Source organism: Asterias rubens, chromosome 20, assembly GCF_902459465.1.
Source record: "Asterias rubens chromosome 20, eAstRub1.3, whole genome shotgun sequence".
Lineage (NCBI taxonomy): Eukaryota > Metazoa > Echinodermata > Asteroidea > Forcipulatida > Asteriidae > Asterias > Asterias rubens.
The window spans coordinates 5,725,454-5,744,653 of NC_047081.1; the positions used below are offsets into that span (position 1 = coordinate 5,725,454).

The following is a 19,200-nucleotide window of genomic DNA, read 5'->3' on the forward strand; positions in this document are numbered from 1 at the left end:
CATGTGATTGGGCTATAAAAAGCAACTTCTTCACAAAATTATGTATTTTTAATGCTGACACCGGGTGCTGTGTATCCGGAAATCAACAATGATTTTGAATGAGAATATCGTGTTATATCGATAATTTTGTAGAAAGAAAATCACAATAATGGGGAACTGCCTGGAGTCTTGCTTCGGTTCAGTTCGAAAAAAGTGAGTAAATTATTGTTTCCTAAAATTTACTGTGTTTGCCCAAATCCCGGACGTGGTTTATGGAATTATGGGATGGGGCTAACTTCTAAAAGAATAAGCAAATATAAAAAAATAAATCAAAATCGATAGTAGGGCCTGTTATCATGATTATTATTCACATATTGACTGATAACGGATACGTCTATTCCCACGAGGGACTTTGAGTAACCAGAAGAGCGACCAATTTCCCGAGGCCGAAAGCCGAGGGAAATATAAGAAAGAAAATGGTAGGCCCCTCTTCTGGTCACTCACCAGGCCCCTCTTCTGGTCACTCTTCTGGTCCCCTATACCTAGGTACCGAATTATGCCAGTCAATATGTGTTTTATAACACAGCTTTGTCTTAAAAATAAATGTCAAATTAGAACAGAAAAAGGAATTTTGTAGTTGTTGTTCACGGTTCAAGTCAAGAGAGGGCGCTGTTACCGCGGGCACTATATTCAAAGACTATTGCCCGCTCTGGTACTATTCCCGCAAAACATGCGCGCGCGATCACTAGCCTTATTAGGTCATCCCACGTGACCGTGTTTCAGCCAACCAGAATACAGAACAAGCAAGAGGTGTGTTATAATATTAATTAGTAAAGACAATAATTCAAATCAAAGGGAACTTTGAAGCCTGCGTCAGATTGAATGCATCCACATTTACAATTACATTGCCATTTTTTTAAAAGTTAATTGCAGTTTTGCTGACTAATTTAACTTTAACTTTAAAGTTGACAAAAAATAAAATAATGAAACTATAAAATTATTTTATAATATAGTAAATCGTAAATTTGATTAAATCATTTTCAATTTCATATACAGTTGCGGTAACGTAACCCTCCTCCCAACAGCCAAGGAGGGTTACGTTAATCGTTATATAAAATATTTAAACACTATATTAGGATAGGCCTGGGCGAATTATTCGAATATCCGGTTAATGGCGAATAGGCTTTCCTATTTGAACCGCGAATGCCTTTTTTTTCTTAACCGGATATCCGCATAGGGCGCGAATACCTATTTATAAACCGGATAGTTTTGTAATTACAACCAAGTAACTGGATATTCTTTTAATATCCGAATATCCGCGGACGTCGGGCGACAACTGATAGGAATGTTTTGTCTGAATCCTTATGAAACTTCTATTAAGACAGCATAAAACAGCATAAATTAAGTATTTAACTATGCTCACCTCCGTGAAGAGTTAAAACAATGACATTTCTGACGTAATTTGTTCAAAGATTACGAAAGTTTTCCTTCACGTAGAGTCAATCACGATCAAAAGAAAAAGCAAATTGCCATCTTTAAATTAGATCCGATTATTTTTATGAATGAACCGAGTGACACTGTCTAAAACTAATATCAATCCGCCCATACGATCTCATTCACAAACGAACAGCGCCCTCTAGCGGCAAAAAAATTGTTTTTAAATATTTTTTTGTAAAATTCTTTTTATAGATATTCGAATATCCGGTTAATTTCGGATAGTTGGCCAGCGGTATCTGAATATCAAAATTTCACTATTCGCCCAGCACTACACTATATTATCAATAAGGACTTTTTAGTTAAAGATAACACTTATATTAGGCCTATTTACATTTTATAAGCTACAAAAAAGTCAGTTTGTTTGGAATTTGGTTTCGAAGGAGATTCTGCAATATTAATTGCAAGATGCCGGTTATATGATATCTTATGAACAAGTTCAAGTTGCGATAACGTAACCCTCCACCTTCGCCGTCAGCATGGAGGGTTACGTTATCGCAACTAGCAATGAACATGCGCCCACACAGTGACTGTTTTGGGGGACTTATAAGAGTCTAGTCCATATTACTTGCATCAAATAATGCTCAAACACATACTCTGTTTTTCATTTATTTCTCTGCCTTTTTTTTTTTTTCAATGAAGAGATCAATTTAATCTTTTTTTTGTTTCACAGCAAGACGAGTTACTTCACGGGAAGATATAAAGAATACAATGTTGGGATTGAGTTTGAAAGTTTAATCGAAGACGTAAGTAAAAATCAAGAGACTGACACTGTTTATTTGTTACTATTGCAGAATCGCAAAGGTTCCTCCCTGCACAACACTGATTAAAAATGCCTTTCGTTCTGAGAATTGGTTTGTTTATTTATGTTCAAAATTGTTTTCATATTTGTTATGACTATGATATATGAAAGGAAAACCTAAACTTGTATTACTGGATTTGTATTAAGGTAGGGTCAAAGATTAGTAATTTACTCCAAAAATTAATGACCGACAAAAACAAGCTTGATGAGAAGCACTGCAGCTGTTGAGGTTACGTAAGTAAAACTTATTTTGAGAAAGGATTCCCTTTGATGGTTAGGATAACTTTCACCCGAAAATATTTGAATCTTTCTCAGAAAGTAGACAGTTATCATATGTGAGAACTGAGAATTGATTTATTAATTTATTATCATATCGCTTTTCTTATTTTGTAATGGAATGCAATCTGATGCTAATAAAAGGAAAAACCAGCCCTAAACCTGGATATATTCCAAAGAAATTAATAAGATGTTTTTCTAATTTACCTTATTTTTGACTACTCAGGACTTGGCCCAGCAAGCTGAGACCAACATGGTAACAGATCGTGAAAGAGATCATCTCCTGAATAAGAGATACAGCGATCTCATCAAAGACCAGAAGAGAAGGGATGCTGAAATTGAAGCTGAGGTATTTTTATTTTTTTTAATTTTTTTTAAAGAAAGATAGGTTATTCAAGTTATGAATTCTGAGATCCAATTATGTAGCACCTTATAATGGTTTACAAGGTGCTTCAGTGCATTCAGCAGCCTCTGCCAGGAACACCAGGGCCAACCCCTTTTCTCAACGCAAAGTGTTACTTGGATCTATTACATGGACTACACAACGCATGGGACCAACAGGTAAACGTCCCATCCAAAGGACGAAGCAATAAAGGTTAAGTGTCTTGCCTAAGGACACAAGTGTCATGACTCTAGAACCCACACTCTGCTGATCAGAAACACCAGAGCTTGATTATGGTGATCTAAGACCTCTCAGCCAAGACTCGCATCCCTTAATCTCAAAATTTGGAAGATAGAAATTAAACTAGTAGAAGTAATTACTCATAGGGGAGTTTTATACAGTGCAAGAGGGTATTAAACAACGGTAAGTTTTAAAAATTATAATGTGTTTTGTCTAAAGAAAATTGTGTACGTTTTTTTTCCCCTAACCAGTCAGCGTTAACTTGTTAAAAAATGAATAGATGTTACAAATTGTTTTATCAATCTTTTTATCAGCTTAAAAGGCAGGAAGATAATGTTCGGTTAGAAGAAGAAGCCTACAATATAGCGAAACGAGAATCTGCGAGAGCCGCCCGCCAAACGAGGGCTCTAGAGCAGCAGAGAAGTAAACCCATAGCCAATGGCACGGCCAAATCATCTTGGCTTGGGGACAATGAGACTGAATGGAATGTGTAAGTGCAGGCATTTAATAATAAGAATAATATTGAAGTCTTATATAGCGCACGTATCTACCAAACAAGGTACTCAGGGTGCTGAGTATATACAAACTTTCAGAAATGAAGGTTATTGCAGTGATGAGTTCTGAGACCCAATTATTTAGCACCTTATAAGGGTTTACAAGGTGCTTTGTTATACCTCGGTAACAAACTGTGAAGTTTGATTGGTCGAGAACCAATCATGTAATGCGCAACAAACGCATGTTACATGGCTCAGCGGGCCGGGTAACATGAAAAGTGATGTACACCGGTGTACATCACCTTGATCGTTCCCAGCGTTGGTCGATTTCGCGCTGTGTACGGATCAACTGCGGGTTCAAGGGAATTGTTTCTTGTTCGTCTGCTTATTAAACAATGAATAGTCCGACGTAATAATGTTGGAAGATGATAACAGAACTTCGAGAAGAGGAATTACAATTATACAAAGGTATAACAAAACAAAATTGTTGCACGTTGTGACTGGGGTCCATGGGTTTTGTACACCCTCGAGGGAAAATGGACCCCGTCACAACTTGCAGCAATTGTATAATGGCGCATACAGCAGCCACAGCCAGGAACACCGAGCGAACCCCTTCTCATTTTACGATAAGTGCAGTGGGTTCTTTTACGCGTTACACAACATATGGGACCAACGGTTTTACGTCCCATCCGAAGGACAAAGCAATGGTTAATAACAATAATAATAATAACAAATTCTTATATAGCGCATTTCACAATAAACCGTATCAATGCGCTTTACATTAGTCCCCTGGTCATTGGGCCAATAAACATCCCTTTAATCTTTAATCTCCCATTAGGGAGTATACAGCCCCGAGCTGCCGTGGCGCTCAGAAAGCTTTTCATTCACAATATCAACCTCTACCCTTGCAGGTACCCATTCAAACCCCTGGGTGAAGAGAAGCAATTATAGTAAAGTATCTTGCTCAAGGACACAAGTGTCACGACCGGGATTCGAACCCACACTCCGGTGAATTAGCACCAGAACTTGAATTCGATGCTATTTACCACTCGGCCGCGACACTCTACGTTAAGTGTCTTGCTTAAGGACACAAGTGTCATGGCTTGGGCATTTGTCACATTGGTAGTTGTCAAAGATTAGTACCCACACATTGGGCCTTTCTCAAACCTTGGCTTAGGGTCTGGCTCCAGGCTCCGTGTTCTGATGTTCGTGCAATACGCGCTGCTCCAAACTGCAAGTTAAAGGCATCCTAAGCCTGAGCTGGAGCCCAAAACGAGAATTAGAAAGGCCATGGTGTGACCCAATGTTAATACTTGTTATACCTCTGTACTGATTGTGAAGTTTGATTGGTCGAGAACCAATCACGTGCCGTGCAACAAATGCGCATGTATCATGTCTAAAGATGCGCGCTAATGCACAGCGCGCCGGGTAACAAGAAAAGTGATGTACACTCGTGTCCATCACCTTGATCAGTCCCACCGTTGGTCGATTTCCAGCGCTGTACGAAACACACGCCGGTTCGAGGGAACAGGTGAAGAATTGTTTCTTATTTGAGCTGTTCATCTGCTTATTAAACCATGATTAAACTACACATTGCTCCGTCTTACATGTAATAATGTTTGAAGATGACAACAGAACTTCGAGAAGAGGAATAACAATGTTACCAAGGTATAACAAAACAATTGTTTTACGCTGTGACTTGGGTCCATGGGTTTTGTACACCCTCGGTAGCTTCGCCACGGGTGCCATTTTCCCCCTCGGGTGTACAAAACGCCATGGATCCCGTCACAGCGTGCAACAATTGTATAATGAAATAACAAACTTGTGAAAGTTTCAGATCAATCGGTCATTGGAGTCACGAAAAAAATAGTGGGAACAAAACCGTTTTTAATCTCAAATATGTTTAAATGAATTTCTGCAAAGAGCACCATTTTCGTCCAAGTAAATCTTTATTAAGAAAATGTGTAGCTCCCTGAAAAACACCATGCATGCAGTAATTTCATTGATGGTGCGAAAATAATGCCACTGCAAGTAGACTTAATCCATTTTTGTCTAAAGCAACCTCTCTCACCCCACCCCTGACCGTTTTTCATTAACAGTTGTAGATTTTGACTGTCATTATCTAACCTTTGTTTTCCAAATCTCAAAACCCAAACAAGTTGAATCACGTTTTTGCCAGCTGTTTTTTTTTTCAAAATAAAAAACATGTTTGTGTTCTCTAGGTTATGGGAAAGACTCACATATAATGTTCCATCCAAAGGTTCACAAAACATGAAAGTGTGAGTTCTATGCATGCATAAATGATATGCCTTGTACTGAAAGCAATATGCATTTTCCTTGCCAGTATGATTAAAGCCCGGTTCATACTTCCTGCGAATGGGAATGCGAATGCGATGCTAATTTGACGTCACAACCCTCCTCGCAGTGATATTCGTAAGTGAATTTACCAGAGTTGAACCACTGCTAAATTATTCATTGCAAGTTTGTGATGTCAACATTCGCTTCGCATTCGCAGGAAGTATGAACCAGGCTTTAGAATGTTGTTTTCTTCTGGAGTATGCATATAAGTTTGCATGTATACAAGAAGGAGATTAAAGGCACTGGACACCTTTAGTTATTGACGAAGACCAGTCTCCTTACTTGGGGTATCCCAACATATGCATTGAATAACAAACCTGTTAATATTTTGACTCAGTTGGTCATCGGAGGTGCAAGAGAAAATTGAAAGAAAATCACCCTTATTGCACAAATTTGCATGCATCCCAATGTGATTCAATTGATTAATGTCTTTCTATATGTTTGTTTTAACATAAACAGAGCAGGAGGTGAGGATGATTTTGAAATGTTCCTTGAGTCGGTGAAGGCACGGTCTCAGACAGTCAGGGCTAATGGTGAGTTATCAAACCAACTTAAATGTAATAACTAGTTCTTATTATCTAGTTCTTATAAATAGCGCATTAATTTTTAACTAAGGGAATCAATGTGTGGTGAAGAGATTTTCAACTAGTGGTTTAATCCTAACGAGGCCTGGTTCTTGATAATTTTACCTAGACTAAGTTGAGGTAAATTATCAAGAACCAGGCCTCGGCGGGTTTAAACCACTAGTTGAAAACTGATTCAACACACTTCGATTCCTTTTCGGTCAAAAACATTAACAATTTTTGGTCAAAAAGTAAAATAAATGCAAAAATTATAATTGTTCAATGATTTCTTACAACACAACACCCCTCCAGCTATGAAATGGTAAAGCCCTCCGACGCCCTCGGGTAAACAACTCCTTATAAGGGAATGCTGTGCGTGTCGCGCGTATCACGTGATGTGGCACAACTGTTTCAGTCGTTTCTCTCGACCAATAGGAATGAAGAAACTGTCTTATAAGAACAGGTGCAAGCTCGCGTGTCACGCCCATGTTTCCCCCAAATCTAGGTGATTTGGGAGTCCGCGAAGGGACGATACTTACCTGTTAAACCTACAATTTGCATATTTCTCTTAGCCTTAGGCTTCCACGCTAGAATTTTATACCACAATAGGGCGCCCTCCATCGTCCGCCCCTGCCCACGGCCAACTCGTCCTCTTTTTCTCTAGAACTTAGTAAGGCGAGCCACTGTGGGGAAGGAGGGAGGGAGGGTTTAACAGGTAAGTATCGTCCCTTCGCGGACTCCCAAATCACCTAGATTTGGGGGAGTCCACTTCAGGGGACTCCCTTACCTGTTAAACCTACAATTTGCATAGACTAGCCCCGAAAAATGGATGGTGGGCTTCAGAGCGAGCCTATTCAAAAAACCGCGTCTCGGGAAACCTAAAACTTAATGTCCCTTCGCGTTGTCCCATACCAAAAGGTATGAATAAAAAAAAAACTAACAGAACTCACCAGAAAGCTTATTCTTTCTTGATCCAGAGGTAATGCCCCCATCACTCCAGGGTAGAACCTTCCTTGGATGCTCCTATTGAGAGGGCTGTACGGCCCGTCCTTCCTTCTGCTTGGAGAACATCCCGCAGGTAGCAGGATGTGAATGTTGATGGTGTTTTCCAGGCTGCTGCTTGCAAAATGTCCTGAATGGGGACACCTTTAAAGTAGGCCCATGATGTCGTCATGGCTCTGGTGTCATGGGCATTGACCCGAATGTCCGGTACCTTTGGCCAGTCTTTGATAGATGCCTGGATAGCTGTAACTATCCACCGGGAAATGGAGTCTGCAGAGACTGCTTTGTGTGGTTTATTTGTTGAAATAAACAGTTGGGTGGTGTCTCCTCTCAAGGGTTTTGTTTGAGCCAGGTACCACTTGAGTGCTCGAACTGGGCACCACAGTTTATCTTGTGGGACCGAGGAAAAACTTTTAAGGTCCGGCACGAAAATTGGTGGAGGAAGGAAGGAAGGAGATTGATTCTTCGTTAAAAACCCCTGACGAGGCACCAGTCTTACTCCACTTGGCTCCCATCTAATGTGCCCTGGTTCAACTGAAAGGGCATGGAGCTCACTTCTTCGTCTAGCTGTGGCTGTAGCCAACAGGAAAACTGTTTTGACTGATAGGTCTAATAAGGGGGCATTCGCCAATGGTTCATATGGCGGTTCCGCCAGGACCTTAAGAACTTGTGCAAGATCCCAGGATGGAACCAGCTTCCTAGATGGAGGCCTTTCAACATACATCCCCCGCAGGAGCTGAGCCAGGCTAGTGTTATTGGACACAGTAGATCCATCTGCGAACCCTTTATGGACAGCCGCTATAGCTGATCTATAGCCCCGAATAGTGGATATCGTCAAATCCTTATGAAACAGGTACATAAAGAAATCTCCAACCACTGCTAGAGGCGTTGTGCATGGATCATAAGTGTGTTCTTCGCACCACCTATGATAATGTCGTAATCGGCTGTCGTAAGTCCTACGGGTAGACAGTCTGCGGCCTTGGGCTGCCAATGAGGCAGCGTCTGCTGAAAGGCCCGCTGATCGCAGTGATTGCTTGACAGCATCCAAGATGTTAGGTGGAGGGACTCTACCCCTGGTTGCGGGATCAGGGACCGTGGTTGACGCAGTAGGTCTGATCGCACCGGTAGAATTATCGGCGGATTGCACAAGAGGCGAACTATTTTCTGAAACCAAGGCTGGCGTGGCCAAAATGGTGCGATGAGGATGATTCTGCACTCTTCCGCCTCGATCTTTGTCAGTACCCTTGGTAGAAGCGAGATCGGGGGAAACGCGTTTGCTAGCATGTTTTTCCAACTGATGGAAAAAGCGTCTGCTGCCCATCCCTTCGGATCCTGGTTGCGTGTACAATACACCGGTAACTGATGGTTCAGTGCCGACGCAAACAGATCGATGTGAGGACGATCCCATACTTGGAAGATCGATTGAACCACTGCCGGGTGCAGAGTCCATTCGGTTGGAAGGACCTTCCCCCGAGACAGAGCATCCGCCATGATATTCAGCTTTCCGGCTAAGTGGACCGCCGTAAGATTGATCTGTCTCGCCTGGCACCAAAGCAGAAGCTCCCATGTGTGCATGCACAACTGCGGGGAATGCGTTCGGCCCTGGCGGTTTATGTAAGAGACAACCATTGAGTTGTCCGATTTTATGAGGACCACTTCCCCTGTCACTATTCTGACAAAATGTTTCAGTGCTCGAAAAACTGCGAGCAGTTCTAGGACATTGATGTGGTATTGACTGTCCGCCTGGGACCAAGAGCCTGCTACCGATTCCATTCCAATGTGTGCCCCCCAACCTGTGTTGGAGGCATCGGTCACCAGGGTTAAGGTAGGTCGCGGTCGTGGGAAAATCAGTCCCACCACGATGTTTGTTCGCCGCGACCACCAGTCCAGGTGGGGGCAAATCATATTTGGGATTGGCACTGGCCGCTGGATATGGTGAATACATGGTCGGTAGTATGCAAGTAGATGCAGCTGTATCGGGCGCATCCGCAACCTGCACCATGGGAGTACGTCCACCATGCTTGCCATTAGGCCCAATAGCCGAAGCCATGCCACTGCTGGGGCCACACTGGCAGTTCTGAACAGAGTGATGCAGTCCAAAAGATTGTGGACTCGATCCTCGGTAGGAAAAGCTAGTCCTCGCTGGAGGTCCAGTTTTGCTCCTAAGAAAACTGGGTGCCTTGTCGGATTTGGCTGCGATTTTTCGATGTTGATCAGAAAACCTAACTCCGAAATGATGTTTGCAGTTAGTTTGAGTGCCCAGCTTGTTTCCTCCTTTGTCTCCCCAACAATGAGCCAATCGTCCAGGTAAACAAAAATCTGTACCTGACGTCGCCAGAGGATTCCCGCTACGACTTTCACCAGCCGTGTAAACACCCTCGGGGCAGTGGAAAGGCCGAACGGTAGTGTCAGAAATTCGTAAGTCCTTTGGGTCGTAACGAAACCGTAGGAACGCTCGATGTTCGGCCCACATCGGAACATGTAGATAGGCATCCTTTAGATCGATCAACACTGCCCAGGTTGGAATGGGTAATGCATCCAAAACTGTCTGCAGCGACTCCATCCGAAACCGTTTTGGTCGGACATATTTGTTTAATGGCCGAAGGTTTAAAATCGGTCGCCATTCTCCTGTGTTTTTCTTTGGAGCTAGAAAAAAGGTTGAGAAATACCCTCGATTCGCAGCCTCTGTTTGCACTCTGCGTATGGCTTGTTTTTGCAAGAGGGCGGATATCTCCGACTCCAGAGCATGACGCTTGGTTCGGTCGGTTGGAATCGGTGTTGTTCTCGGTAGGTATGCAGACGGGGGAGTACTTGTAAACTCTATTTTGTAGCCGGAAGCTACCGTTTTTTGTACCCACCCGTCGTTGCACAAAAGGGCCCAAGTCTTTGCGAAATAAATGAGTCGATCCCCCACGGGCCCTGGAAAGGGGGTCGTGGGAAGGGGGGCGTCACCGGCGCCAAGCACCACCCCGGTAACCTCCGCGCGAAGCTTTGGAGCGGGGGGTGAAGCCGGCTCTACCTCGTATACGCGACCCAAAAGCCTGACTCTGTCCAACAGTTGTAGTGGGCTTGAAAGAAGAGCCCGATGGATTTGGAGCAAACGGCTTCAACGGTTTATGGGGGGACGTCTTGCCCTTAGTAGCTCCACTGTTGCCTCTTGCCGGACGAGAGCTGCCTCCTTGACTTGATTGTTTATTGAGGTTAATCTTGTCTGTGGCTTTAATTCGCTTCGCCTCGGCTTGCATGACCTCCTGGAATTTTCCTCCAAATAAATCGGAACTCAGCCGGGGGAGAGATTCCAGGTTGGACCTCAATCCATCAGAGGGAACAAAAATCGTATCCAAAACGTTTGTCCTCCGTGCATTGATTGTCATCAAGGACACCCGCATAAACTGGTCCATACACAGCCGTAGCCCGTCGTCAAGGCAACGAAAAGCTGTCTCGGTTGCCTCTGGTGATACAGGTGAATCTGCTTCACAAGAACACACCAAATATTCGGAAAGGAGTTGTAAAAAACATGCCACCCGAATTCCTGCCCGTGAAGCCGTATCAATTTTTATTAATGACTCCTCAAACAAATTTTTTTCCTTGGACGGAAAAGGTGACTTCAAAGTACTTCGACCGCCCGAATCCGCCGTGATTTTATCACGCACTGTAGCGGGCATGGGCGGCACTGATAAAAAATTATCAAAGTCTGCCTGAGGTACTCTGAACGGGCGAGTTTCCCGGCGCACGAACGGACGTATCTTTTTCACTTCCGAAAGTGCGTTCATACGATCGGCACACAGCCGATCAATTGGAAGAACCGGAAAAAATTCCTTTGGTTCGACCGGCGCGGTACGACGCTTAAACGATTGTCTAGCGCCCTCTACCGGGTCTGGTTCTTCATTGGAAGGTATGTGCAACACCCGTACCATATCTTTCATGACCATACGCAATCGCTGGTCGGTTGTGGATTGGTAGGATGATTCATCACCCGAGGAATCATCCTCCCGCCCTGGGGGTCGTTCCCGGTTATCCCGTCTCTGTGTCAGGGGAACAGTTTCCTCATTTCCCGAGGATTGTTCGGTGTTTGGGACCCCTACCGCTGCTGAAACACGGCGTGGATCCCTATCTGACACACTGCCCGGGTCGGAAAAACTATCCGAGACGGTGATTGACATTACGTCCTCCGTCCTCGGTAAAACCTGCCTTGGCTCCGGTGGAGCCACCGGTTGAGCCGGCGCTGTCGGCTTGGGTATTAGTGACGTGATACTGGCCGTCAGTTCACGGAACCCTTGTAATAGAAGGGCCGATGTGGGGTCTTCCCGCTTACTATGATGCCGGCGATGACCCCGTGGCGATCGGGAAGATGAGGATGATGAACTGGAACTAGTATATCTTCGGCGTCTTTTACGCCGGTGGCGTTCCTCACCATCGGACTTATCCCGGCTCCGATGCTGTCCGTGGCTCGGGGCCGGGGCCACATAAACACCCGCCAATGTCTTTGGCCGGGCACCGGTGTTTCCGGGTACCGTTCCGGTCTTACCGGAGTCTGTTCCGGTTTCACCGGGGATAACGTGGCCTGTCGCTACCTGCACCGCAGGCACAGCTTTGGCCCGGGAAGTACCCTTTTTCTTCCCCTGCTTACGTTTGGAAGCGATCACGGGCTGCCCGGCTGGGGGCGCCGTGTCGGATCCATCACTCAAAACGGCCTGGGACATTTCCCCCGATTGAGTGATCTTGCTTGGACTCTCGGCGCCAGTGACTATACTAAATTCCGGAGGCCTCACAGGCACGGATTTAGTAGTATGGCCCGATGCTTTACCGGTGGCCAGAGACCCTTTAGGCATGACCCCGGAAAGCGGCGATCGTCCTGCCGATGTCGTCTTTTTGGCTCTGGTCACAGCTCCGGAAGACGCACTGGCTGCCGATTCACCCGAGGGAGACCGGGAACGAACCCATGCCGCTACGGCCTCCCAATCTGCTGACCCCCAGTCCTTGCAAACCGAGCACGGCACTTGCCGATTACACGGTCTACAACGGGGGCACAAGGCATGTAAACCTTGCTCGGGACGGGGCTTAATACGTCGGCAAGAAGAACATGGAACAAAATTTTTGGGCGTCACCCCACGCTTGCTTTTGCGTGAGTCCGCCATCCTAATAACTGAAAATGTAACGTGAAATCTTTTCACAATTCAAAAATAAAGAACTGACACAACTCGTGTAATTTTAATTACCAAAAACAGAAAACGAGTGTACTCTGTACAGTAAGTAAACGTCTATACAATATAAAACGTAAGAAGCACAGTATAATCACTAAAGGAAAAACTCACAACTTCCTCCGAAAATACCAAAAATCACTTAAGGATCCGTCCGTAACAAAAACACGTCTGTCTTCGCTGAACGCTAGAGAAAAGAGGACGAGTTGGCAGTGGGCAGGGGCGGACGATGGAGGGCGCCCTATTGTGGTATAAAATTCTAGCGTGGAAGCCTAAGGCTAAGAGAAATATGCAAATTGTAGGTTTAACAGGTAAGGGAGTCCCCTGAAGTGGACTCAACACTTTTTACTGGCCATAAACAAAGGTTTATACACACCCACGTGACATGCTCTCCACCAATAGGAATAGCGAAACTGTCTGAGGTATTTATGAATATGACTCGTCAATGCACTTTGCATTAGTGCCCGTATTTAAAACTTGTCATATTCTGATGTGTTAATGGTAGCAATCACAACCAGTTTCATGGTAAAGTAAAGTTACATTCACACACAATAAATTAATAAGTTGAATATTCACATTAAGGAAGAAATAATATCAGTTGCTTCTTATATAGCGCGCACATCTGTCACTCAGTGACGCTCAAGGTGCTTTTACATACAATATTTTCCTGCAAGGTATGTGGGTTTGAATTATGAGACCTATTCCTTTTACACACAGCAAAATGTAATGGTTTACAAGGTGCTGCAGATATGAACAGTTTAAACAAGTTGTATGTTGCACAGTTTTTTAGTTGCCCACAGGGCAAGTTCAGAAGTGTTTATCTAGCACACAGCAGTTTTTACTAGACAATGTAATGCTGGGCTTTTGTTAAGGGCGAGCTCTCCCAAAATACTGGTAGGCTTTGCATAATACATCTAGGATTCTGGTTGAATTTGTTAGTATTTAAATCTATATTGCTATATATTTTTGTACACCCTTAGTGGCCATGTTGTCACATCAACAAGAGGGCCATACTAACAAACTATCACATAAAGATTCCACAACTGGTTTGGAATGGGATTATGAGGAGGAAGGTAATCTTAAACACAGATAATCCACTTCACCGGATCACCGGGTTCCCCCCAAATGTAGAAACTATCAGAGTGTATCTGGCAACTTTATCACAAAAATTTTGCACAAAATAATAACAACAGAAAGATTGTCCCACGACAATCACAGGTTGTGTATTTCAATTTGAAAATGAAAATATAAATTGAAATGTATGGTGTAAATTTGAGGTCCAGATCACTTATAGTAGTTCTGCAAATGGGAAACCTCTGCTCATACCATTCATTTACTTGAGTGTAGAACGATCAATACACACAAGTGCTACACCCCACTGTAATAAAACCTTGTGCTGCCACCATCCAAGCAATGGCAGTGCGCGGCGTGCAACACTTGCGCGTATGGATTGGTCTACATGCATCACATTGGTGAAGGAAATTTCTTACTCTTTGCCTGGCAGACATTCACTTTCAGGGTAACCTAGTCATTTTCTTAAAGGCACTGGACACTACTGGTAATTGTCAAAGACCAGTCTTATCTTTTGTTGTATCTCAACATATGCATTAAATTAACAAACCTGTAAAAATTTGAGCTCAATTGGTTGTCGAAGTTGCGAGATAATAATGAAAACACCCAAAACAAAACCTTGTCACACAAAGTTGTATGCTTTCAGATGCTTGATTTCAAGACCTCAAATTCTAATTCTGAGGTCTTGAAATAAAATTCTTGGAAAATTACTTCTTTCTCGAAAACTACATCACTTCAGAGGGAACTGTTTCTCACAATGTTTACTACTATTGACAGCTCTCCATTACTCGGTAGCAAGTAAGGTTTTATGCTAATTATTATTTAATAATTATTATTATTTTGAGTAATTACCAATAGTGTTCACTGCCTTTAAGGACTCATTGGAAAATGAGTGAATCACAAAAGTAAATTGGACCTTTGATTCTATCTTTAATTTTCTGTTGTGGCAGGGTTATCTTATCATATTTATCATGACTGCATGCTGTTTTTCTTCTCCAGAGTTTTTTCTCTTTTTCTATAATTTCCTCTTTCTTTCTTATCCTCAATGACTTTTAATGCTTTCAGAGGATGATTCTGATGTAGAATGGCCATGAATTTTGTATCAAGGTAGATGGGAAACGTTGCTTCATGTTCTGGAGAATGAAATTTTTTTCTGGATTTATGTTGTCAACCTCAATGCTGAATGCAACAAGATTCAACAAATCTAAAATGTAGGATTCAAACTGCCTCTAGCTACCAGGCAATCTCGGTGGTCTAGTTGGAAAGACACATTCATCACATTGTCGACATGAAAAATAAATGTCCATTGAATTGAATTAAATTGAACACTGCGAGTCTAGAATTGCAAAGGTTGTTGGTTCGAATCCCAAGTAATAATATGCCTACAGGTGATTTTTTTTCACAGAACTTGGGAAAGTACTACATAAGTAAGCAGTGCTAACACACATTTGTGTAAGGGTAAAACCAAAATTAAGATCCAACAAGTTTAATCCTTTATAAAAGGGTCTGTTCATTTCTGTACACATTGCTGATCTTGTTGGTTTATTTTCACGAAAGACTTCTTCGGAACAAAAACAAAAACAACTCCCAGAAATACATGGTTTTGTGTTAGATTCAATGATAACATGCAAAACATTTGAATATGTCAATTCAGTCCAATAACTTCTCTTTGACCCTTTTGTTTGAGTGGAATTTGGTCAAATCTTGCCGCTGTTTGTGACCGCTACGGGCATTTTGGAACGAGCCACTTGGGTGGTCTCTAAAGGGTTGAAGATCTTTTACTTTTTTTAGTCACACCAACTGACTAGAATGGATCCTATTACATTCAGCAGGATGTTTGTCATTGACTTTCATCAACATTGTCTATTTTTGAAGTATTTGTTGCAAATTTGAATGATTCATTTCACCCTTGTGCTTGCCAATCAAATGTTTGTTTATGGATGTATAATGTTGCACATGATCAGTGCTGTTTGAGTTTTTAAGAATGTGAGCTGAACTGTGATGTTTTAAGTTACAAAAATTGACGTTACTTGACACTTAAAGGCAGTGGACACTATTGGTAATTACTCAAAAAAATTATTGGCATAAAACCTCACTTGGTAATGAGTAATGGGGAGAGGTTGATAGTATAACACATTATGAGAAACGGCTCCCTCTGAAGTGACGTAGTTTTCGAGAAAGAAGTAATTTTACATGAATTTTATTTCGAAACCTCAAGTTTAGAATTTGAGGTCTCGAAATCAAGCATCTGAAAGCGCACAACTTCGTGTGACAAGTTTTTTTTTCTTTCATAGTTACGTATCTCGCAACTTCGACGACCGAGTGAGCTCAAATTTTCACAGGTTTGTTATTTTGTGCATATGTTGAGATACACCAAGTAAGAAGACTGGTCTTTGAAAATTACCAATAGTGTCCAGTGTCTGTAAAGCTTTCCTTTATGATGTATGCAATTAGTTAAAAAATGTTGACAACACCTTTTTTCATATCACCAACAAGCAACAAGACCATTATAAACACATTGACAACCACCCTTCCCATCCAACATGAAATCATTGACAATTGTGATTGTATGCCCTGACATGACCAGGGCCTAATGCTTCGTTGTTGAAAGAGGTAAAGGGCACCTCTATGAGCAAATTGTAAATTTCTGTTGAAACATTTCAAGAATCTTGCAAAACATTTGAAATTTCATACTCTTTTGCTTTGCTTATATGCATACATGTATATGGGAAAAAAAGTTTCACTCTATCGTACGACATAATAATTACACTGACACATCAAATCTGATTCCATACACGTAAGTACTTAAAATTCAAAGCAAGATGCATAAAGATTTATGAGACAACTAAATTACATTGTTCATCAAAAAAATAAAGTGCATTGTAAAGCATGTTGAATGTTGTATTATTTTGCATGTTTAGTCTTGATGATCTGTCGGCATAATTATGTTGTTGAAGTAAGTTGAATCCAGATGGAAGTTTTTATTATTAGTATTGAGCGATGTTTGAAGCTTGCATGGTGTAAATCATAAGAGAAATAGGCAAACTGCGGGTGCAACTATAACCAAATATGTATAGAACAGGCCTGTAAATTTCTACGGGAACATTTCAAAGGCACAAAGGCATTGACCAGGGGCCTTGGTGCCTTCATTGCCGCTGTGAAAAATGAGGCCTGAATCCATGTATAAACTATTTTGGGAGAATTATTAGCTTTGACAACACCGAGTCAAGCCATCAAATTCAAGTTACACAACACAGTTCCAAAAAAACCATTAGCTTCTAAGTCAACATCAGGTCACCACTACTCAACAAGCTAATCCTTCCAGCAGCACCTCACTACGACAATGTCACACTCCAACGCAGTACATCCAGCCCAGCAGTCAACTCCCATGCACCTCCAGTCAAAAACCGCTTGGACCCTTCCCACCAAATTTGCATCCCTACTTAAAACCTTAGCATCATCAGAAGTCTAGCATTCTCTTTAAAACACGCAGAGTATTATATTGTTTGAAATGTCGAGACAACATCGGTTCTTCCCAGAACTTTTTTGAATGAGTTTTATACTAAGTTGCACACGCAAGTTTAACTAGTTTTTTTCTAATATTGAGCGTGTTGGAGAGAAAATGAACTCCTACAGAAAAATGATCATTAAAAGGATTTGGAAGTAAATATTAGCAGCATTTTCCAGAAGACAATCAGAGAACAGTATACACTGACCAACATGTCGGTACAAACTGGCTCTTCTGAGAGCCACCACTACTCACAAGAGATTTTACATGGTGTCACTGCAAATCTTTCTTAGTATTTTCCACCATGCATTGCCATAAGTCTTATCTAAACATACGTACGGTAGGTGTTCCTTCACTCCACAAACATATTTTCAAAGCCCTCAACATCAAATCTCAACCAAACCTCTATGACGATTTTATTTTCATTTTATTAATATTTTCTTCACAGCTGGTTTGGCAGCCATTTCATACCCAACTACGCAGAGCTCCAGTGTTGACGATCGCCTTCCTCTTCCAACCAAAAAGACTCCAAACAGTAACTCCGAAGGATTAGTCAGTGTTCAGGACGCACCTAGTGAGCAGGTGGAATCAGACTCAGACTGGGTCCCAGACTTTGTCGGTGCATCATTGGAAGGCGTATCATCGACGCCAGACTTACAGACTAGTCATGTGACGGAAGCGTCTCAGGCACTGAATTTTTCTCAGCCGTCCCCGTTAACGAATCTGACCGACGTTGAGGCTCAGATGCATTATGGGGAAACTGTAACTCATGAAACTACAGAGACTATTGGCGAGATCGAGGAGACAAAAAGTCACATGACACAACTGATCAATGTGCAATCTGTTAATGAACCTAATAAGTTAAATGGCATCGTACTGACAAACAACGAAGTTGACAAGCAACTTCCTTCACAGCCTGTCAACAACATATCCGAGACAAAGTCGTCAAAATTAAATGGCGTTGCATCTACAAAAACCCAAGATGATAAGCAAATTCCTTCACATGCTGTCAACAACAACATATCAGTTGCAAAGTCATCGGAAAACAGAACAGAGGAATCGACAGAAATGAACAAATCAGCTGCTGCTGAAATTGAAGATGAAGATCCTTTTGACTTTGACAAGTTCTTGGAAGATTTGGATCTGGAATGATGAGATTCTTTCATTTTAAAGGCAAAGTGTTTGGTTTTTTGAGCTGTTCATTTTGAGCTGTTCAATTGATTTAAGCCGATGTGAATGATTACATTTGTACTGTGGAAATTTCATATCAAAAGGTGGTAGGGTTTTTGGGATATCACAGAAAATCTTAGGCGGTTATTTTTAAGTAGGAAGAATAATCTTAGATACACAATCTAAGAAATGTTCTGAACAGTTGTTTTATCCTTCTCTTCAAAATCACATTCCTTAGAAGAGAATTGTTTCTCAAAAATGTATACATGATCAACAGCTGCAGTGCTTCTTAAAGGTATGTTACAGAATTGGTAAGAAACAAAAAACCTGAAGATCACAGATACATAAAACTTACATGGTCTAATGATGATGATAGTTGAAAACATCTCTTGAAATATTTCTATCTGAAATGTCACATCTGATGAGAAATAAACAATCTAACTTCGCGTTTTGAGTTTATCGCTCAGTGAGCGTTTTATTCATTTTTTTTTTTGCATCGATGCAATGCAAAATTGGTAATCGGTTTTTCACTATTATATCGTGACCCAGATGACCGATCGCTCCCAAACTTCTACAGGTTTTGTCAGTTTATGTATATGGTGTATTACACATGTACATAAAGTGCTTACACTGCCAGCAACTGTTTTGTCAGCAAAAACC

The 19,200-nt window shown here is 42.0% G+C and overlaps 1 protein-coding gene across 1 annotated transcript; it reads left to right on the top strand.

The window, feature by feature from the left end:
* The first annotated feature begins 31 nt into the window (after nucleotides 1–31).
* LOC117303863 lies at nucleotides 32–18,856 on the top strand. The gene is made up of 6 exons (XM_033788256.1): nucleotides 32–192; nucleotides 2,147–2,219; nucleotides 2,778–2,900; nucleotides 3,488–3,663; nucleotides 6,485–6,558; nucleotides 17,819–18,856. The coding sequence occupies exons 1-6, from the start codon at nucleotides 149–151 to the stop codon at nucleotides 18,520–18,522; spliced, it is 1,194 nt and encodes a 397-aa protein (XP_033644147.1). The 5' UTR covers nucleotides 32–148; the 3' UTR covers nucleotides 18,523–18,856.
* Nucleotides 18,857–19,200: the final 344 nt, after the last annotated feature.